Source organism: Heloderma suspectum, chromosome 3 (genome assembly GCF_057233095.1).
Source record: "Heloderma suspectum isolate Gila_16-S chromosome 3, 16-S_ref, whole genome shotgun sequence".
NCBI lineage: Eukaryota > Metazoa > Chordata > Lepidosauria > Squamata > Helodermatidae > Heloderma > Heloderma suspectum.
Genome location: NC_139460.1, coordinates 138,583,718 through 138,606,727, shown reverse-complemented (window position 1 = coordinate 138,606,727; position 23,010 = coordinate 138,583,718). Strand labels below are relative to the sequence as shown.

Below are 23,010 nucleotides of genomic sequence, written 5' to 3'. Positions count from 1 at the left end.
TCTAGCTGACTTGAGCTCCGCTTCTGGATTTGTTAAGTCCTGAAATTACTGTCTCAGAAAATTGGTATTATCTCACTACTATCTCTAGCAGTTATGGTACAGACAAAACTTTTATAATTTGTTTCACCAAAGCTATCATCCTGTTCCTCCGCTCAGTTCTTTATATAACTGGAATCGAGTACTTTATTATTTCATGAGATGATTGGGTACAGCAGGAGTAGACAAACTTTTTGTTCCCATTGGATGTGGTCATTTGAGACACTGTCCTGGGCACTACCACAAAATGGCTGCTATGGGAGGTGTAACTAGTCACAAAGGTCAAATAACCTGCCCAAAAGACTGGGTACAAAGCAGAGGTGGGTTCTTTGCCCCACGCACTAAACAACTCCTTTGAACCCACAGTTTACAGCACCAACAGAAACCTACCTCAGAGAAGGCAAACACTTTTTCTCTCCCCGCCCCACCCTGAACTTCTGCCAGCCAACTCATTTTCCTACCCCCATCTCTTTTTTTGTCTCACTCTGGATTACCACCATACACACTCTCACTCACCTGGCTCACCTCCCATGGACATGTGTGCTCGTTCTCTCTCTCTCTCTCTCACTCACACCCCCCCATCCATCCTCTATCTGTTCATACACACACCATGTATCCATCATGCATGCATACATGCATGCACACACATCCCTCCCTTCTCCTCATTGCAAACTCATGAAAAACCACATTCACTCATTTTCAGGACTTCTCCAGAATCCCCTTAAACCCCCTCTCTCTCCCTTTCTCTTTCTCCCCCATCCATTCAGACATATAGGGCTTCATCACACAAGGCCAAAAAGCCTGCAATTTACTGAAGCTTCTGCTTCCGGAATCTTTGTGGGATCAGATCGGGTCTTTCCGCATGGCTTAAAAGAAGCACCCTAAACTTCCCAATGAGATCTATGTGTTTCATTACAAAGCCACTAGGTGGCGCAGTTGTTGTTTTTGTAATAAAAGTGACTTTAAACTGTGCACTCTCATTTATATTGACTCCATGGTGGGACGAGGGAAAATGCCGGACTTTCCTCATCATGGAAAACAATGTGATAGAGCTCACAAAGAGTGGGAGGTTCCCTGGTTGAGGGCTGCGTCGTGTACAGGACCCGCAAACATCTGTGAGTAAGCAATCTCCATAGCAGGATAAAAGCCCAGTGTGAAGGAGCCCTTAAGTACACAACTCAGCCTAACCCTCAGCTGGCTCCTCTAGCCCCAGTGGCTTCCTGCTGGCTTGCCTGACCACCCAGCTAGCTTACCACAGCCCTTCCTTGTCCCCGTCCCCCCCTTGCTGGCTTCAGCTCCTCCCCAGCTTACCAGGCAGAGGCCTCATGTTCTTCTTTCCCTTACAGAGAACAACATCAGCCTGCAGCCACCCACCATCTCCATTTCCTAAGAATGTCTCTGAGCCCCATGTATGGGCCAGAGGCATTCATATGAAATTAAGAAGGCAGTGGCTAGAGGCCCTTACTTTACTTTGAAGTGATCTCAGTGGCTGGTTAGAAAATTTGTTAATTAAAAAAATGTGGGAATGGTAGCCCACCATGGTAGGCGCCAAGGAGGGTGTCCAGGGGTACATAGGTGCCCAAGGTACTACTTTGCCTATCTCAAGAGCACACCATCATCAAATCAGCTTTTCCACCCTAAGTCCAGTCTCTATCAAAGCACTTCGCCCCAAATTAAAGGCAAACAGAAACCATAAATCAAGGGAGAAGGGAAGAGTTATCTTCCAGAATTCTTCTCCAGGACTCATTTGTGAAAGTAATGTTGATAAAAATAACTAATACACATGGAATAAACATAAACTATGGCATAACTTAAAAATAAAGTAATGATTTTGAATTAGAGCATATGTATGTGGCGTTTCAAACCAAGTCAGGTCCAGAAGTTACCAAGGAAAAATGGCCTCTGTCAGCAAGGTGGCTCTGTCTAGGGGAGCAAGAATTGTGGATACTTTCAACCCATCCTTCTTCAGTGGGCAGCTGCTTGATTTGATTGAAAAGTCCATGGTTCTTAATGCCATCAGCTCCATTATAGGTAATTAGCAAATGCTGATCAGCATCGTTGTAGGTAATTAATGAGTGCAAGTTTAATGTTTTGAAAAATATGGTTGCTAGAGAGTTTTTTCCTCAGATAATTTGTGCTGACATTTATTTTTCATGTTTATTAGCAAACATATTAATAGAACTCCTCTGCTCTTTTATAGTTGTGGTTGTGTATTGGTATTCATGTGCTCAGAGCTTTAAATGCTTTGATAATGATACTCTTTCACTATAATTTTTAGAAATTAGGCCCAACTTCTGTATGCAGGCATATTAATAAGGCCACTTTCTATTCTAACTCTATGGTGGCTGCTGATTTCTATGCAGGTATAAAGGGGAAAAGGCTATTCTATCAATACTGAGAAAACCCTGGTGAACTAGAACTCAGACAATAATACGGGGAAAAATATAACTATCGTAAACAAATGATAAACCTTTAATAGCACACAAACACTGAAAATATGATAGACCAATGGCATACCAAATACCAAATCCATATGTAGTTGCAAATGTAAAGAACTGCCACAATATGACTGTGCTTAACCAAAGATATGGGTGTGGATCAGTGTTTTGATGTCAGCAATAAGTTGCACAGAAATACTCTCTGAGCAGATACTACTCCAGAGTGTGCTGGCAAACAGGAGACTTTGGGGGTTAAAGAAAGTTGCACAAACATTGGTTTGAGAAGATATTTCATCAGTTTGCTTTAAATTAAAGGGCTGAGGGTGAAGGAAAACAGGCTGTTTGTTCCCTCAGAATCAACTATTGTTGGATGCTGTTTTTATTTTGTTATTGCTGTATTTTTAATGTGTTTGAATGCATTGTTTTATTATTGTTTTAATTAAGTTTTATTTATTATTATAAGCCACCTTGATTGCCTTTTTCCTTGGTAGAAAGGCGGGGTACAAATCAAATAATATAAATAAATAAATAAATAAATAAATAGTAGCAGTAAAGAATTCAGGCTCTACAATATACTAAATACTTGCTCCATAAAAATTAAATACTCCTTTTCCTCATCTCAGTGTAGTCTTAGCCATTCGCATAATAATTCTTGCAACAAAACTGAAAGCAATAAAAACAATAAACAGATATAGAGTTGAGCACTAAGCAGCACCTTGCATTATCGCTCTTGCCTGGAGGAAAAGCATTCTGGCATCTGCCATTCACATATACATCCTTTTTTGTAAGTGCTGTGGCAGATATTGGGGAATCTTCATACGAACACATGAATCTGTCTTATCCTCAGTCAGGCCATTAACCCAACTAGCCCCGTACGATCTACTTCAACTCGCAGAGGCTTCCACAGTCTAATTCAGATTGTCTACATGAGAGCCTTTTTAAACTGGAGTTAGCAGGGATTGAATCTCTGGCTTTCTACATGCCAAGTATGTGGTATCACTGAGCTCTCTGCTCTCCATTAACCGCCAGGCACAAACTGCTGACCTCACGGAACAAATTCAACATAGTTTGGTTTTAGAGTGGTAACATAGCTGTTTGTACATATGAATTGGCTCTTGTGAATGACTTCAGAGGAGACTATTTGATTTGCACAAATTGCTAATTCAGTCTAGGCTTGGTAAGGTATCACCCACCAGGCACTCAAACCCATTATTTAGTCTCCATTTGAACTTGGCTGCCTAAGTTTGTGTGAGATGGTTGTGGACAGATTTAGCTTGATAACGTTTTTGCTTTTTACCTAAGAACATTTATTGGGATTAAGTTACATTTTCCTTTTCTGTTAATGTAATTAAGAATAATAGAGTACTCTAGGATTATTTGAAGTAAATGTAGGGAGCAGGAAGTGAGTCGGCGTCTGTCATAATGAAATCACGAAGCATATGTTGAGTGATAACGGGGGCATACAATCACAGGGGAAGAACTCAAGGAGAAAAGTGGGCCAATTATGGTAATGAACAGGTAGCCAAATGAAAAGGATGGAAGAGAGCATAGGGTAACAATGTGAAATTATGATTAGCGCAGTAAGCAGCTGGCACAGCCTAACTATTGTTGTCAAATGTCTGGAACATCACAGCAGAATGCAGTTTAAGGACAGTCTGAAAGGACAAACTGCTTAGTCTGTACATTTCTACAGGGAGTTCTTGAAATATATAAAGGTTGCACTGGGAGATCAGCAACTCCCTGAAACTTTCATTTTGACAGCTTGTGATATTACTAATTTGTGTTGTGGGCTACACCTCACTTGTAGCCTCATCTTACTTGCAGTGGTATTTTCCATAAATGTATTTATTGAGTCTTCTGCCCCTTAAAGTTGCAACTTGACTTGCTCTCAAAGCTATTTTAGCAATAAGATGTAGTTAGGAAGGATGGATGAGTTACAAAGCTATAGCAAATAGATTAAGAACAATAACATAAAACATTGGAAGTTGTTTCTTTTTCCTTATCTGCTAAGACTGGAGTTCCTTACTTTTGTTTCCCTCTTGCTGCTTCTACTAATAGCAAGAAAGAGGTTCAGTGTCTTCAGGTTTAAAGGGATATCCTCAGTAAAGTTATGATTACATGTTTTTATGAAATCCATCCTAAAACTAGAAGACATAGTAAATATTTTTGAAATTGCTTATTTACAGAGGTGTCATAACCTTCCCAGAGAACATCTGAGGGAGGTTAGGATATAGTAGAGGCACCCTTCTGCAGTCAGAGAGGAGCTCTGCCAGTGGGGGTGGAGGAGCATCTGCCTCAGAGGCCCCTGTTGTCTGGTGTTCCAGTTGGCAGTAGGCCCTGAAATGGGGTGTATCAGTCAACAGGGTGGGAGTGGTTGTGGATCCCCTGAGAAGTGAGCTGGTATAGTTAATCCCTCTCCCCCATTGGTTTCAAGGTAGGGTTTTTTTTTTTAATAGATTTGCTGGACTAGAAGGCCTGATACATCCACCCCACACCTCCTGCCCTAAATAGTCTGAGTTGACCAGGCTTTGGAAGTATTAGGCAGTCTGCCACTTCACTCCTACCCTAACCCTAGTTAGAATTGCTTTCTTATTGTATTGATTGGTGAGATCTATTTCCCAGGACCCAAGAATGCTAAACTGCACACAACTGGAACACACAAGTCTAAATTATATAGTATTATAGTGTAACGGGACAAAAACAATGTATATATAAAAAGGACCACAGTAAATAATAGCATAATACAAGGAACAGATCTGTGAAATTGTAGATGAAACTGGCTAATGTCACGATTCCTTTAGCCCCTACTTCACTTCAGTGCCCAAACATACACAGACGAGAGGCTTTGTCTACAGCTTTTAATCCATTACTTGACAGGGTCATACAGATGCAAATTCTCAGAGAAACTCTCCGTCTACCAGGAATGCCTTCAGGATTGCCATCTAAGTTCCACCCCTGCCTTTTCTCTCTTTGCTCTTGCACCTGCGCCTGGCATCTATTAGGTCAATCTCCTGTTCGCTGCGTCTCACGGGGAGGGGCGGGTGAGGAGGGACCCTCAAGCTCAGCCATCTGTATGTTTGTAACCTGAGATGCAGGCCTACTCATATCTGGACTAGCCTGGGAAAACACCTCCCCCATATCTGATGGTTCTCCTTCAGAATATGAACTACTATCCCACCCCCTGCGCTCAGAAACACCCCTGACAGCTAAATGCTACAAAGACAAACAATTAATTGCAGCTGGAAGAACTGTGCTGTAGAAGTTGTGGCCTTTGGTTTTTACAGGAATCTGGATGTACTCCTGTTTTGCAACAGGCTTCCTCAGAAGTCAAAATCATACAAGCTGAAAATAAAGACATCACATATTCATATCAGTACCACGTGCATTGTAAATATAATTATCCCCATTGGAGGTTGCATGTCAGTACATAAAGGTGTTGGCAATCTGGATGGACCTAACAGTTGCAATAAACTCACTGCCATGGCCAAGATAAAGGCGTGGGAGTGAGATAATCTCTATAACCAACTAAAATGTTGTTTATCCAATGGTAGACTTCACATACAGTTATCACCCAGTTCTTTCAAAGAATGCTGACTAAAAAACAAAAATAACTTAACACTATATGAAATTGGACAAAAATATTTAACAGTTAGAAAAATATAACAAATATTCAAACCTCACTTCCTCAATGCAATCAAGATAAAGAGGCTTCTATGGAGGTGAGTTACTTCTGAGGAAGCCTGTTGCGAAACAGGAGTACATCCGGATTCCTGTAAAAACTGAAGGCCGCAACTTCTACAGCATACTTTTTGTATAATTTTTTTTTGTCCCCTTACATTATAATATTATATAATTTACACTCGTGTGTTCTAGTTGTGTGCACTACAGCATTCTTGGGTCATGTTTTGTTACAACTGGTGCCCTTTGTACTCATTAGATCTATTTCCCACCTTTCCATTGGCATGCTCAAGGTGCCTAATAAAATTAAGCATTGTCCAAAGCAGTTATGTTCAGTACAAAGTCAATGCAAGCATAAGAAACATCATGTGGGAGATGATACTTGATTGAAACTTGAAGAGCTGCATTTGCCTTTGTTGCCATCAGTAAAAAGTCAGTTGCAGCAGCTGTGATAGATACAAAGGGCTGGGTTTTTGACTTCATTTTCACAGCCAGCTTAATATTGTTTACTTTGAGTGGCAGTGGCTCTCCAAGGTCTGAGGGTACCTGAATTACTTTGAACTGGGGATGCCATGATTGCAGCTGGGAATCCCTGTACCTAAGGGTACATGTGGCTATGTTTAGCAAATTATCATAAAACTTCAGCCAAGTGACTGCCAAAAGGGTTGTAGCCTTGTGGTACTTTGTCCAAATATTAAGTCCTTGAAAATTCACGGGTCTGAAATAGACTGTAACTGATTCCAAAGTATATCACCATGGAGCTTTGGTGGCCCAGTGCAGAGACGTGTCCACCTCAGGAACAAAGCATGACTGAAAGGTGGCTACGAAAAATGTTAGGATTTTGATAGGGCATGACAGGTTTTAATTTTTATTTTTTTTTAGATGTTATAAGATGCCTTGAGTTTGGGCAGAGGTGGAGTAAATATACTCTGCATCTTGTAATGTTTGTTCATTCATTTCATTTCTATACCACCCAAAATGGTATATATGTCTATAGCATACACTTACATATGTTTATATGTCTATAGCAGGGGCGGGCAACTACCAGGGATCAAGGGGCCCACATTGCCCCCTGGACCCCACTGGCGGCTTCACCCCTGCCCCGCACTGCTGATTTTACTGCTGAAATTGGGCGGCACAGCAGCAAAATTCCTGCACGCTTTGATCTGAAGCAGAATCAACACTTTTTTTTGCTGCTGCACCACCAAATTTCAGCGACAAATTCAGTGGTGCGGCAGGGTGAGTGCAAAAAAGGCACATGCAGCCAGTGGACTGTGTTGCCCACCCCTGTGCTATAGGATATGATTCAAGCCACATTTAACACAACATGGTAATTGTCTGTGATAAAATATGGGTTGAAGAAATGTAAACATTCCTCTTCATCTTGCCATTTCTCTAGGGTTTCTATTGCTCAGACTGATGCAAAAAACTGGGAGCTATCAGTCAAGCTGGGAGACGCAATACACTCAGTCATTGTTTCCTGTCGAGGGTCAACGTTCTTGGTAAGCATTCACTCACTTGTAACAAATCGTCAGTATTTTATCATCGTGTGGTATTCTTGACTTTGGTTCCAAAACTTAGAATTGGAATGAACAATAAACCACATTAAAATACTAATTTATTTATTTACACACACTGACTTTATGAAGGCAATAAAAATGTCAAGGTATCAATTTTCACCTGCTATCAAAATCATCTAAGAATTACTATTGAATCATATTATCTTAATAAAATCAGTCCATACATCAACTGAATGTGTTTCAACTGCTGGAATTCTTCTTGGCTGATGAATAGCAGTATTCAAACAAATTCAGCTGCTGTAAGGGTATTTTATGATTTGATCATATTGAAATAGTAATTTTTAGAAATGGTTGATAGCACATGAAAATTGTTGAATAGCTCTACAATTACGTATCAGCTGTCTGAGGGTCTCCTGCTCCCTGAAACGATTCTGCTCTTTCTCCACTGCTGTCCCTTATGCCTGGAAATACCTCCAAGAATGCTTCCATGCAGTCATATCTCTTACTTCCTCCAAAATCGTCCAGGACACCTTTGGAAGAACACCCAAGCACCAATACCCCATACCCTCCAACATGGCTCAGAGATCCACTTGGAAACGATCAGGAGTTAGTGTCTCAGCTCCCACCCTATGGAAAGCCCTTCCAACTGAGACCATGCGTGCACCTACATAACTTTGTTTTCAGTGTTCGCTGAAGACTTTTTTGTGAACTGCCCAGAGAGCTTGGGCTATGGGGTGGTTTAGAAATAGAATAAATGAAATGAAATTGAAAGACTTTTCTTTGTAGATAAACATTTCCTTACTGATGAGTAAATTCAAGCCTCTGCATTATTGATAGATTGTTGTTATTGTAATTATTTGTGTTTAACTGGTTGTATACTCAAATCTTTTGATGTGGAATGGTTTATAAATCCCATAATAAATACATAAAAAATAAAAAGTATAAGCCAAAGGGAATGTAATAGAAATAATTGCATATTTCCTCCTCTTTGTCTCTGTTTCCACTCCTCTGTCCCTTCCTTTCTTGTTACTCTGTGCCTGTTTTTAGATTGTAAGTCCTGTGTGTAGAGACCTGCTAAACCAATTCTTTGTAAAGTGCCATGTATATAGATGGAACGGTATAAAGAAATAATATGAAGTGCACTGTCCATCTGCAATTGTGAAGTGGCTGGCCAGAAGAAATCTGTAGTGAATTACTGTCAGAGTATTATCCCAACGCTTCCCATGTTAATTTAACAGCTATATAAGGGAGGGCCAGGCAATGACTGCACTCTAACTTAGTAAAGAGAATGTCAAAGTTTATGGCCAGGTAACTCTGCAGATCCAAAGATTTTAGATCAGGGGGCGGGGGGAGAGGAAAGGGGTCACAATTTTGCCTGTGCTATGTTGGCAAAAGCCTCTGAAGCTCAGTGCTTGCAGTGATGATCCCTTCTCCCTCTCCCCAATCCCAATGTCAGAAGGGCTACCCGGAGGATACATCAGCGTGAACCGCCACCTATCCCTCCACCCACCCCAATATCTCTCAAGTCAGGGCTGATTTGAGAAGGAGGTTGTGTGTGTGGCGGACAGTAGTAATGGCTCCTCGTGCGCTGAGCACTGCCTAGAACTGAGAGATGTTGAAGGAAGGGGGAGGTGGAGGAGAGAGTGGATTTTTCAAAAGGCGCAGCACCATGTAGATGATCCTTTTCCAGAGCTTGGAACTGGAAGCACTGCTTGCTGTTTCCTCTTCTTTCTCCCCAATCCATCATCTCAACCATTACCCCCCTTCTCTTTTCACCCCTTAGAGTCAAAAGCGAGTTTCCTCCTCCCTCCTCTCTTTCTGACACCTCAGCCCAGCACCCAAGGTGCTGCTATGGTCCTATTCTGTAGCGTACACACATCTCCATTCAAGTCAGCTTGGGCTGAAAAAGGTAGGGATGCACTGGTGGAGGGTAGTGGCAGCTTCCATGCTGAGCACTCTTTAGCACTGAGAGGTGCTTGGGAGGGGAAGAGGGGACTTGCATGCTCAACACTGGTTGGTACTTTGGAGGGAGCAAGTGCCCAGCTCAACAGATGGATGGCAACTTGTCACACTTGCCAAAGAGGAAAGGAGTGTGTGTGCAGTGAGCAATTTGTTTCTGGTAGCAGAGGGAATTGGGAACAGAAAAGGCCGAGAATATGAGCTCATAAATGCAATCTATAGAATTGAGTGGTGTAGTTCTTGATGTGCTGCAGATTTTACATGGGGAATTGCATGTTTGACTGCTCCCCCATATGGAAAAAAAACCCTGCATTTTAAAAACTAGCATGCCAAGGAGCCCTTTTCCCTGTCATGCTATATTGCTGTGTACATATAATTTTTTTGATTTTTTTTAATGTTCCTCTAGTCTTCTACCTGCAGCCTGAAAGATAGACACTTTGTGATTCTCCTGATGGTGTGTTTCAGCTCATAAGCCTGGAGACGGTATTTAGTGGAAAGGCAGGCTAATACTAGGGATTGTGTGATGAGACAAATAGCTGTGGGATACCGGCAGCAATGAGTCAGTTACTCAAATAAGAAGTGAGTGTGGCATATGGCCTTGTGTTAATGAATTTTAACAAGAAGGCTATTGATCCTGATTCAGTAAAGCTAGGTGATTTCATCTGCCTTAAAGTGTACCTGAAGATTTCCATTTTAACAATGGGAGGGACTCCTGCTCATCAATCTTGTAAAAACAAGGGGCTTTTCCAAATTATCATTCTTTGATGCACTTAAGTGCAGTCATTGTGCATTTATTGCAGAGGATCCAGATGTCTCTCCTCCCCCCAAATTGCAATATGAGGAAACCATGCCTATTGCTTTTGTGACTGACTGCTCTTTTAGGGTTATCATGGGTACTTACTGGATTATACTGTGACATCATTACAAATGATGTAACGTTGAGCATGATGATGAGCACTATCACCTCCCCTCCAATGCCAGAGCTAATTGTTAAAGTTTAATTCTAAGGGGGGGTCTTTTTTTTCTTTCTTTTTTACTGCTTTAGGGGAAGAGCACTCCCCAGAGTACCAGTCAAAAGAGTGCTTGTCAGAATAAAACCAAACGACAGGCAAGCACAAGCAAAGCTACTCCTTCCCCAGCACTGTCCCACCATTTTGTACCTTTTGGGGGTCATTTTTGTTGTCTTTCTCCTTGCTCTGTGAAGGCATCTCATTTCCATCACTGAAGTAAATATCTCCACCCACTTTTAAAGCAAAAGCAAAGAGGAGTATGCTGTCCCTACTTCAAAGCTACCAACTACTGATGCTGGTTCAAGACTACTGAGAGTGGAGAGAGAGAGAGAGAGAGAGAGAGTTTCCCCTTTGCTAGGAAATCCAGTGGATTGTAACCTCTTGCCACTGCTTTTCACTGCCAGTTTGGATGGCTCTTCTGTCCTGGCTAATGCAAAGCTATATTATGTAGGGACCTACAGCTCAGACTTTATGCCATTCTTTCACAATCTATGATCTGATATAGAATCAGAAAGGCTTTTGTGCATCCTCTTGCTTCAGGAGCCAGGGCCCAAGCTTTGCCAATTTCTTCAAGACAGGGTCCTGTCACTCCTGTCTGGCATGTAGAAAACTAGGTTTAGGCAAGATGCTTAGGGTGAGGAAGCAAGGCTGATGATTTGCTTTCTCCTCCCCCTTGCACTTGTGGTATCCTTAGCAACACTCCTTGCGTCTTCCCCCCACTGCTTATTTTTTGCTTGCCCCTCCTTGGGTGTGTACATCCTTGTGCTCATTTCCATATGCAAAAAAAAGTGCTGAAAGCACTTGGGTGTAACTGCCCTAGCTTCTGCTTGCAATGGTAGGATGGGGTGCTTAACTTGAAGTTGCTCCGTTCATTGGTAGTTGCTCCACCTTGTTGTTTCCAAGCTGCAAGTAGATTTGTGTCCCACCCTGACGTTTCTAGAGGCAAACTTATAACGTGTAGCCACCTTGAAAAAATAATAGTATATCATAAAGAGCATCTTTACCTATCTTGAGTGCTTTGCAGAGCAAAATAATATGTTAAATGTATAGTAAAACTAATAATAAAGGCTAGAAAAATGTAGAAGTATAAACAATGGTAGATCTACATACAATAGCCCAGTATCATAGAAGGTTCAGTTTATCGAATTCTCTACTCTATAATTTTCCTGCCAGGGAGAGGGGGGTTGTTCAGTGAGAAACAAAAGAGTGAAAGATAAATAATTGTGCTTTCTTTTTTTAGCTGTATTCTAATATTTATTTTGTTTATTTCCCTCTCTGCTGTGAATATCTCTGAATTGGGAAACTAGAAAGCATGCTCATTTTGGTATCCTCCTGATATTAAAAGTCCTTGGGATAAAGGGATAGAGATTTTTTAGCTCCATGTCTGCTACTTCCAACAGCTTGAATGTCAAACATTTTTAGCTTAGAATTCAGACTGCTTTTTACTGGTGCTGTTGTCCTTTCACAGCGCCTACAAGCACACAAAGTGTGTTCTGGAATGGAATGCAGAGGAACCATTTCTCGAATGAGTTCACCTCCGCTAGTGTTTCAACTTTTTGGCTTGAGAACCAAAATCAGCATGAAAAAATAGTATTCAACTTAAAAAAAAAAAAATATTAGGAAAAGTTCCATGCACTGTTGTGGCATACATGTAAATAATTCACTGCATATGCTGAAACAACAGTTTTAAATAAAATTAAATAACACTAAAGTTGTTAATTATATCCTGAAATACGTTTATAACGATGTTGGTCCTCAGATTATGCCTTTTGCTTACTTAGAATCTACATTTTCTGCATTTAAATAAGTGTGCGCATGGCTCTAGCAATACTCAGTGCTTTGCAAGGTTTACTCCACATACATATTTATAGTGTTGTGAAATATTTCCTATTTAAGCAACTTCCTGTTCTTTCTCATCTTTCAAGCTTACCATTTTGTTTTGGAATCTTACATCCCTTGTGTTGTCGTGATGACCTTTTTTGACTAGTATACATTCCAATCATATCTGTTGTTTAATCTCTCCTCCCCACCCCCTTGCTGTCCTTTTAAAAATGAATAGAAACCTAACCTCCTTCATATAGGTCCTCCTGTTCCCACTAAAGAGGCATATGAATGCTAGAAGCAGATTTCAGTGAGCAGTATGGAAAGCACCAGTTGTACATAGAGCCAATCCTGCCTATACATAAACTTTATATATTCAACAGCCACCTTCCTTGAAAGAGAGCAGAGTCCTCACCACTATTGCCACTTCATTGCTCCCTGTGTACCTGAACCAGAAACAAAGTGGTTAAGGAGGGGAGGTGTTTTGGTGTAGGGGGCTGTTACATATTATACAAAGGTTAATTGACACTGCAGCAGAAGGCCTCGTTTGGAATACTGTGTATGGTTCTGGTTGCCCCATCTCAAAGAAAGAAAATCACAGAGCTAGAAAGATACAGGAAAAGGGAACTAGGCCTTCCAAACAACTGGGTCACCTTATTTACAAGGAAAGGGTAAACCACTGGGGGTATTTAAAGTTTAGGGTGAAAATAGCTTAGGGGGACATAATAGAAGTTTCTAAAGTTGTGAATGGTACGGTGAAAGTAAATAGAAACTTTTATTCCTCTCTGGGATCTTTCAAGCCCTAGTCATTTGGGATCAGTGTACTTGAAAGACTGCCTACTCATGTATGAGCCTGCCTGGTAGTTCATTGTCTGAGACCCTTCCCTAGCTGCCCCTAGCCTGCAGAGAGCATTTTTTCTGTGGTTGCATCTCAGCTAGGGTACTCTTCCCCAAGGGAGATGCACCTGGTACCTTTGTTGTTACTTTCAGGTTCCAGCAAAGTCTGCCTTTTTCACTTGGGTCTTTAATAAATAAGCTGATTGAATTTATTTCTTGTGGGGTCCCCCCACCTTTAATATTTTTCAACTGCTACCTCAGGAGGTCTTTTTCTGTTTCTTTTAGTTTGTACAGTTTTGTACTTGTTTTTAAATTGGCTTTTCTTAAGGCTGTTTATTGGTGTAATGTTAACTGGCTAAGGTACTTACTTGTTGTATACACATTATTAATACTAGAACTCTAGGTCACTTAGTGAAGTTATTCGTCATTAGGCTTAATGCACAAAAGGACATACTGCTTCAATTAATCCATAATTAACTTATGGAATTCACTGCCACAAGATGAGCTGATGCCCACAAGCTTAAATCAGTTTAAAAAAGAAAAGGGATTATATGAATTAAGGGGGATGGCTCTATCAATGGCTTAGTCATAATAGTTAAATGGTGTTTCCATGTCAAGAAGCTATATCTGCATGAGTACCAGATTCTGGAGACAAACACGGCTAATTGCCTTCATGCCATGTCAGAGTGCCCAGAAGCTTTTGGCTGGCCACTGTTGGAAACAGAACATTGGACTACGTCAGCCTTCCCCAATGTGGTGCCCTCCATATGTTTTGGACTACAACTTGCATCATCCATGACTATCAGCCATGCTGGCTGAGGCAAATGGGAATTGTAGTCCAAAACACCTGGAAGGTACTGCATTGGGTAAGGCTGGACTAGGTGGACCTTGGTCTGATTCAGCAAGGGCCAAGAAATTCTTAGGTTCTTATGTTTATTCACAGAAATCGTAGCAGCAGTTTCTTCTGTGAGCTTGCAGAGATGCCTGCTTCCTTGGCATGAATCACTGAAGGAAGTTGCTGTTCTGTCTTCCATGAGTAAGCTTCTCTGACACTACATTGGTGACTTGAGGAGATCACTCACATTCATGCATGTCCAAGCTGATTCATGAAACCTGAATTAGCTTTGAGGGAGACATAAGTGATTCTGCATGCTTGGATGGCTGTAGAGCTTTCTTTCTCTAGTGAGGTGAGGCAGTAGAATCCTTCAGAGCACTTAGGGACTTGTTGCCTATAGAAGCCATTTGAAAGGTATCAAGGTATTATTGCATTAAGCAGCATCTTGCATTTGCAAATGAAGATGTGTCCAGTTGTTGTAGGGCATGTTTCACCAGTAAAGTGGCATCGTTTGTTACATGTCATGGGCACTACTTGCAGACTTAGGCAAAGTTGCCCCATGAGTTTCTAAACCAAACATTACTTTTTACATATGGGCACAAAATAGGAATAGGATGCGTTTTAGAAGAATATAGTTTATCGAATTTATCAATTTAGAACGTACGTCTGTCCTCACACTTCCAAGTTTATACTTAGTGTTTCCTAAATGCACTGTTACATTTCTTAGCTCTATGAAAAGAAACCATGGATGAACCTAAATGGCACAAACCTGAAGATATTTAATCACCTGGTCTGTTTTAGATAGACATTAAAATATCTTGACATTCATTTGTGTATGCTTTTTGTATAAATGGCAGTGATGAAAACAACATTATTAACTCTATTTAAGTATTTCAGTGCATTTTCACAATTGAGAAGCTGCTTTTGAAACGAAACCGACATTTTCATCATGCATAGTGATGATAGCATTGCAGGAGGATTGCCAGTGTGAAATGGCCATCGCAAATCAAACATCACATGTAGAGCTGTTTACCACAAACTCAGTACTTTTCAATGGAGACTTTATGCATTCAGCTGTAAGTTGAGTAATAAATCATGAGTCTGACTGAGGTACATGGATATGTTACTTAGCCTTTAGTGATGTGGAAAACAAAACTGATATCTTTTTCAGCTATTACATTCAGTTGTTCAGCTAATACAAGAATTTGCGCAGGTGAGCTATTATACAAATGAAATGTTTTCTCTCTTACTAGTTCTACACATGCTTGTCTTCTATTCATAGCTTTAAAAGCTATTAGAACATCCTTTAGAGATTGTGCAAAGCATAGTAGCTCTGAACTGATAAAAATGCTATCTTTCAGTAAGATAGCTTGTGACAACAACGCTTTGGAATATCTGATGTGATACTTGGAAATGATGGCAGATAACAAAGAATGTTTCAAGTTGGTTTTTCACAGCAATGTGACTCATAATCATCCCATACCATGTTACTTCCTTTCTCATCTTCCTTTCTCACCTTGATCAACATCTGAGTGTAGACAACCTGGAATAGCGCAGGTACATATTATGCCTGCTGCTCAAGCTACATAAAGTCTGATGAATGGAAAGAAACCCCAATGCAAAAAAAGATGCACATCCTGGGGACAGTCTACTTAGAAGGCATTCCACACAAGCTTCATTAAAATGACTGGGAGCTGCACAAAGGTACAGGAGGTGGATTGTGACCATTTATTTTGAAGTTATTTTGAAGTGATAACTGTGAGCTCCTCCTGCTGGTTTAGCAGCAGCCAGCCATGTGTACTACCATATTCAGTATGGTGTTGAGGAGCTAGCCATGAATTGACAAAAGTGGTAGTTAACTCTCTGTGTCCTGGATGTGGGCACTTCATATTTAACTGTTTCATTTGATTGAGCATGTCTAATGTGCCGGATTACTTGCTCTTGCAACAGCATCTCTGAAACTCAGGCGCAGTGGGGAGATTTCTAGGAGTGATGTTGCCCAGGCTTGCTTTCTTTGCTCCAAATTTCATTGCCTTTCTCAGGGCAAGACAGGCTTATTAACATGACTTTAATGTAGCTCTTAATGCTTTATAAAAAGAAAAGAAAATAACACTGCTGTTGTGGCTGGATGTGCGTCAGCTGTGACTAACTGTTTTGATGTAGCCATTTCAAAAGATTAGACCAGAGCTTTCCTTTTTGAAACGTGTAAAGCAGTGTAGACACAGCTTCTCAGATGGATCTAATTAGTCCTTCATAGGGGCTGGATGTCCGTTTGTTGCAGCTGAATTCTCATTTCATTCACCCATAACTAGAAACGCCTTGCTTCAAACGGATTTCTTCAAAGAAAGAGGGGTTTAGGGTTCCATGTTTTACTGCTTTTTGATGTCTGTTTCCCTTTAACAGAGAAGACCTTATGTTTATACAACTGTTGTTATTAAGAAAATATAGCTGTGTTGAAGATAATTCATTTTGTATCAGTATTTGGCTGTTAGTAAGAGCGGAAGATCTTGCTACACTAGATTGTGAGGATCAGTTACATGGCCCTCATATAGCAAGCCCATTTACTAGAAAGACAGTTCTTCTTACAGTAGCTGGATGAGAGTAAAGATTAAGCAATGCCCATGTTAGGACTTATGAAGCCTGCAGAAACAGTATTTTTGTGTCATTTTAATATTGAATTGTTACTAGTGCTTAAGAGTTTGGTCACTGCCCAAATAGGGACTATGAACATTTTAAGACACCTTATATGTGGGTCTAGATGGGCTAGGTCAATCTAGCCCAGTCTAATGACTGGCTGTTGCTATTTAGAGTCTCTGCCAAAGGTCTTTCCCACCCTTGTCACCTTTTAACTGGAGACACTGGGATTTGCACTTGAGACCTTTGAATGCAAAGCATGTGCTCTCCTGCCATGAGCTATACCTCCTTTTGACTCTTGGCTTTAGGTTTTTGTTGGTAGGGTTTTTAAGATTCAGTCTACATGTGACAGTGGCAGACCTACAGCATTAAATATGGATTTGTCCCATGCTTGGGTAAAGGAAGCTTGGGGTGGGCTGGGGTGCAATTTAAAAGACAAAAGAGAAGGCATAGGCTGGAAGTGCTGAACCTTTCTACCTCTCTTACTCCTGCAGTTTGTCCTCCAAAGTCCTTTCCCCTCATTCAGGCTCTGATACCAGTGGCGAGCCTGGTTGGGAGAAAAACACCTGGCCAGGAGAAGCTGTGGGGAGGTGGAAGGTGTAGGCATGAGGGAGGACTCAGCATCTCCCATTCCTTTTTGGCTCTTTAAATTGTATCTCAGCCACCAGTATGTTACATGTGAATGAGGCATATCTGCGTTTAAAGACTTTGGTCTGCTTGAAGGTCAGGACTTGTGCCCAAAGAAGATCTTTAACCAAGGATTTCTTGGTTTCCCAGAAGGAAATTAGCCTTTGTGCCACTATTTGAAGCCTAAAGCTTGCAAGGAGATGAAAGGAATTGTTCCTTAATTTTTCCAAGGAAATAGTGCTTTCTGGGTGCTAAACATGAGAAGAAAAGTCTCGCAAATTACATGAGATGGTGTACTCCACAAAAGAACCAGAGAATTTTGATAAAACATTGTCCTTCTTTGTGTTACATTATCTTGCTGTGCACAGTAAAAAAGAAAAAAATCAAATGATTTTATAGTGAGGTGACTTAAATTCTTTGTTAGTCTTTTTTTCCAGGGCCAGAAACCCTACTTTTCTTAAAGGCATCAAAGCTAATTCTCTCAGAACAATATCCACTTCATGGGTAGAAAGATCTTATGCTTTTAACAAAGAGCTGCAAAGCCACAGTATGGTCAGATATCCACATTTTTAAAAGTCTTCAGTACTCAGCTGATAGATTCCTTTAGTGGAAGGATTCTTCAACTTTGCTCATTCTGTAGTTAATGGCAATGAATAGGAGAAGGTGCAGCAATCCCCTCCCCTTGGTAAACAGGAGGAATATAAGAAAAGCCCTACTGAATCAGACCAAAGGTCATCTAATCCAGAATTTAGTTTCCCACACAGGCCTGTCAGCCAGATGCTTCCAAAGCACACACAAACCTCACACTGTCATCCAGCATTCAGAGCTGTAGTGCCTCTGGATCTGGAGAGCTGATTTAGCTGTTATGCCTAATGGCCATCAGTAGACCCGTTCTGTATAAATTCCAACAATCCTTAAAAAGAAATTATCTAAGTTGGTTGCCACCACCACAACTTTTGGAAATTAATTCCATAAGTTAATTTTGCGGTATTAATGCTATGCCCTTCCCCTTTTAAAGCTAGCTAAGCCAGTGGTGATCACTGCATCATATGGCTCTATAGCCCATAAGTTATGAATTGTGTGAAGAAATAATTATTTTTATCCTGAACCTTCTACCACTCAATTTCATTGGGTAACTCTGAATTCTAGTAGTATGAGTATACAGTCTACCTGTAGAATATGCAAACAACCAAAATCAGAATAGCTGGCATCTGTAATGTGGAAATAAAATGTGCACTCTAAACTTAATTACTTAAAGTTCATGGGATTTTGGTTTGGGTCAGGTACAAAAACCATTTTAAAAAGGTGATGGAGATATATTCTCAATAAGATAATGGGCAGTATCTAAGTCTGTTTGTGTGCCTGTGCACAATGGTGAGCTAGCAATTAAAACGCTGCCAGAAACAAGAGGAGACAGTAGTTTCCGAATGGGGCAGGTCAGCAGAGCTTGAAGAAGGAAGGCCCACTGACCTGTCCCGATCTAGAAATGGGCATGTTTGCTTGTTTACCAGGTTGCTTTTTGAACTGTTGTGCGGGCAGGGAGTCCTGCTTGCGGAAGAGATCGAGCGGGCGTACAACTGCAGTATTGGATACTGACCAATGCGGTGATTGAGAATTCACTGTATTGTTCATACTTTCATAATTTAAGGGGATCTGAATCCAGAAACCTGGGGCTGCTGACATAAGCTCTTATGCTAACCCATGTAGAAGGTCATCCACCTGTAGAACAGTATAAACAAAATGTTGTGCTGCACCTACAGTCTTCTGCACATCAGGCAATATGTTTAGAGATGCCAAACATGTAGAGATGACCAATTGGTGAAATTGGAAATCAGAATTACAGGTCAGATCTAGCCCTCAGAGCACTTTTATCTGGCATCCATATAAAATGTTTAATGAAGGTTTGGTCAAAAATTTGACCATAGTTCAAGCATAATGAAAAAATGTTTTCAAGTTGAAAGAAATAGGTTTTTAATATTATCTCTCTTCGGGTTTTGTATATCATGTCCCAGCTATTCCATAACTGTGAAGCCCATAATCATGACATAATGTTTATAATAGAACCTGACTATTTGGGAAGGAGATCATTTTGTGTGGCAGAATATGCTTCCGTGTATCCTCTGTCTTCTCATTATGAAATGGTAACTCAAAGCAACTTACAGGAATAAATTAAATCACACATAAAACATTAAAGTCACAATAAAATCAACTTATTGTTTGGAACCTTTAATGTTACATAAAATAGGTCAAACCCCAAATACCTCTTTGTACGGCTGCCACAGGACTCTTTATTAGATATATGTATTAAACTGTTTTTTAAAGTTATGGGATAGACTCTGACAGATGAACATTCCACCACTGGGAAGGCCCTGCTGTTAACCAAGAATAACCCAGGAAGAGAACCCATGGTTTGTTGTTGGGTTGTGAACTCTGAGTTGTTCATGGTTAACAACTCATAGGTAAACCATTATACAGGGCTCACATGTAATGACAACCCATGATTCATGAACAACCCATGATTCACTGACAACCCATACCGTACTCTGGATTGTCATTACATGTGAACCAGGTCATATTCAGCTTGTTATTGCACCTCAATGCAAAAGGGGAAAGAACGTATAGGGAAAGAACCCTTTCCCTATACGTAACACATTCTCTTTCCCTCCCTCCTTCTCTCTCTGCAGTAATACACTGTGAATGTGGGGAGAGTTTTGTAATGAATAAATGACCCCTGGTCCTCTTCTTTCATGTCTTCAACAATGAAAGATTAACTAGATTTTAGTCATTTGCCATTGATGTTTTGCCCTTTCATATCAGATAAAACCAGTCAGCAATTACTCGTTTTATAAAATAATTTTTCCCACATTGGTTCATGCAAGGTACTTTGAAGTGTTTAACCTTCAGTATATGTAATTATATTAGTAGCAGATAAAAAGCTAATGTGAAAATATTTCCATAATCTCTTTGGAACATTGCATTTTCCAACTTACGTAAATGCAGAGGAAAAGGTGTGCACACCCTGGAAGAATTTGGCACCAGTGTGGGATTACCTACTTCCTTTAGCATTAAACAAGTACAATTTCCTAATTGGGAGAACCTTGATAATATGACTGTGATGATATTAATATAAAACTGCAGTTGACACCTGTTTAAAGATCTTATTCAATTCAAATATTCAGAATGTTTTCGCTAGCAAGATAATAGTCACCATGAACTTTTACACCCTAAATAAAACATGCAGAATAATATATGGGAGGTTGAACAATATTTGTTTCAAAAATGGACTTGTCCTAAAAAAAACAGTACTGTGTCCTTCCTCTCAAGACACTAAAATCTATAGAACCGTTATGTATTTGATCCTTCCTTTTCATAGCAAATCCAACTCAAAACAGGCTTTTACAATCCACCCCCTCCCCTCCCCAAAGCTGCTATTTACCCTATGGAGTAAATAATTTGGGGGGGGGGCTGTAAATTGGGGAAATGGCACAGTGCTGAGGCCCTGATCTGATTTCACCACCACCACAACCCCATGGCATCTTTAAAACAATCTTCAGGAAATATGATCAAAGATCTCCCAAATAAGCCCTTTAAGTAACAGTACTTTTTCTCAAGAAGGTTTGGCAAAAATTGGTGCCCCAAAATTGAATTAGAAATAAGAAGAACATTTTAAACAGTCAGTGAGAATACCACTAGAAGTATCATTCGTCTTAAAATCAAGATGGTGAACCTAATCCTCAGGCTACATAGTCAGATGTGTAGCAAAGTAGGTTCATTGGCACTGGATATGCTATTCCAACTCTCTAATGTATTTGTAGTAGTTGGCCGAAATCCAAAGGCCAGTTACATTTTACATTAGGCTAAATAAGAGATTATACAATTAAATCCAAAAATAGCAGCAGGGCAATACCTTTATTTGCTCCAATTAAAACGTCACAAATTAGTGAGCAAGCTGGCTTGCTACTTTTTGATGTTTTAGTTGGCCTGAATAAAGTTATTACCCTACTGTTACTTGTGTGGGTTTTTTCCTAATAGACCAGCAAGACCACCTGCAATTTCAGTGTATTTTAAAGTGCATTTTCAGTTTGCGAAGGTGAAATATTTGTATTTGGATTCCAGTTTTGCTGTGTAGAAGAGAGAATGTTTCCCTTGTTTTCCAACATTTGGAAATACTTTGTAGAAACTCTGCAGATTATTTGCATGCATCTGTGTCACATAAAGCAGCTGTCATGATGCATATGTGAATGTGGACAAGGCAGATACTCTTGTAGTTCTTGGCAGACTGTAAGTGCTAAAAGCTTAAAAAAAAACCTGAAAGCAATGTTGGTACTGCAAACAGTATTTTTTAAATGTGGATTTGAAGCAGAAGCCCAGCAATTCAAAAATTTGGTCTCATTCATAGCAGGTAAAAGGCTGCCTTGATGACACTCGGAGCAAATGAGTTTCTCTCCTGCAGTCATGTACTGAATAAAACGCTTGATCTAGTTTGGTAGAAAAGGGCAAGATCTATAAATAGGTAACTGAGCTTTCCTCAGGATATGTAATGCATAGACTGGGTCTCTCTCTTGGGGTCTTTTTTAGAAGTAAGTGCAAATATGAACAAAAGGAAAGTTGGCACAAAAAAAGTCTTCTTTTAATGACATTGAAACCCCGTGTACTTGAACTTCCTTTTGAGGTTGTACCAATAATCACTTCAAAGCTATTTAAAGCTGACCTTACATTTTATCTGCAAGAGATAAATATGTGACCTTTTGCGTGAAAGTGGTTCCATTTTATGGTCAACAAATGAAACCAAATAATGCATTTTACCATTGTAACTACGTTTTATATCAATATTCCCTTCATATAAACTTTATCACTTTCAGCTTGACAGATTCAACTTGCCATCCTTTCTTCTTTTTTATTGCCTTTGCCAGTCTGTTCTACTGTAACCCAGCATGGTACTGCTTTAAGCATTTTGTTTCTTTCCTAACTTCCCATGTACCATTTCTGCTTCTCTGACGATACAAGTAGGCATCATGCATTCTGTAGTCATATTACTTTGAAAAGGCCTCTATAAATATATATATATTTGACTAACATGAATATTGTTATGTAAGTTGAATAAATGACATATGTGTCACAACTGGAACTAGACTGAGCCAACTGCGTGGTCTCTGGGCCAGTTTCATGATTTATGGAGTCAGTAAATAAAAGTAAGATTTCAGTCTTATGTTCTTATGCTTGAGATCTGATGCCTCACAGTTTGAATGCTTAATCTAATTGCTACATGAAATTAATTTCAGTAGTTTATTACTTATATTTAGTATTTCAGATCACTCCCTCTATTAGTGAAGTCAGCACACCTGTGCGGACAGAAATGCAGCCAAAATGAGGCCACTGACAAACAAGAGGGAGGTATCAGTATGCATGGGGAAACCCTAAGGTTAACAGTAATACAGACAATTTTTAAAGAACAGACATTTTGCAGCCCTTCTAAAGTCTATTATTTATTGGATAAATAAAAAAAAAGAAACTCTGTGCATGAGAATAGTTCAAGCATATGTACTAGCAGTTCTTCCACTCCATGGATGAGAATAGAACAGGCTGACCCAGTTCGCATTATGAAAGCAAGTGGG

General features: G+C 40.1%; 1 protein-coding gene across 4 annotated transcripts in view; it reads left to right on the top strand.

Moving 5' to 3' along the window:
• PCCA (propionyl-CoA carboxylase subunit alpha) overlaps positions 1-23,010 on the top strand; it is a 343,861-nt gene that overhangs the window by 228,648 nt on the left and 92,203 nt on the right. For all 4 annotated transcript variants that reach the window (XM_084844685.1, XM_084844684.1, XM_084844686.1 and 1 more), the window contains one exon: positions 7,552-7,654. In XM_084844685.1, coding sequence (XP_084700811.1) covers positions 7,552-7,654 — 103 coding nt within the window. The remainder of the gene's footprint in view (positions 1-7,551; positions 7,655-23,010) is intronic.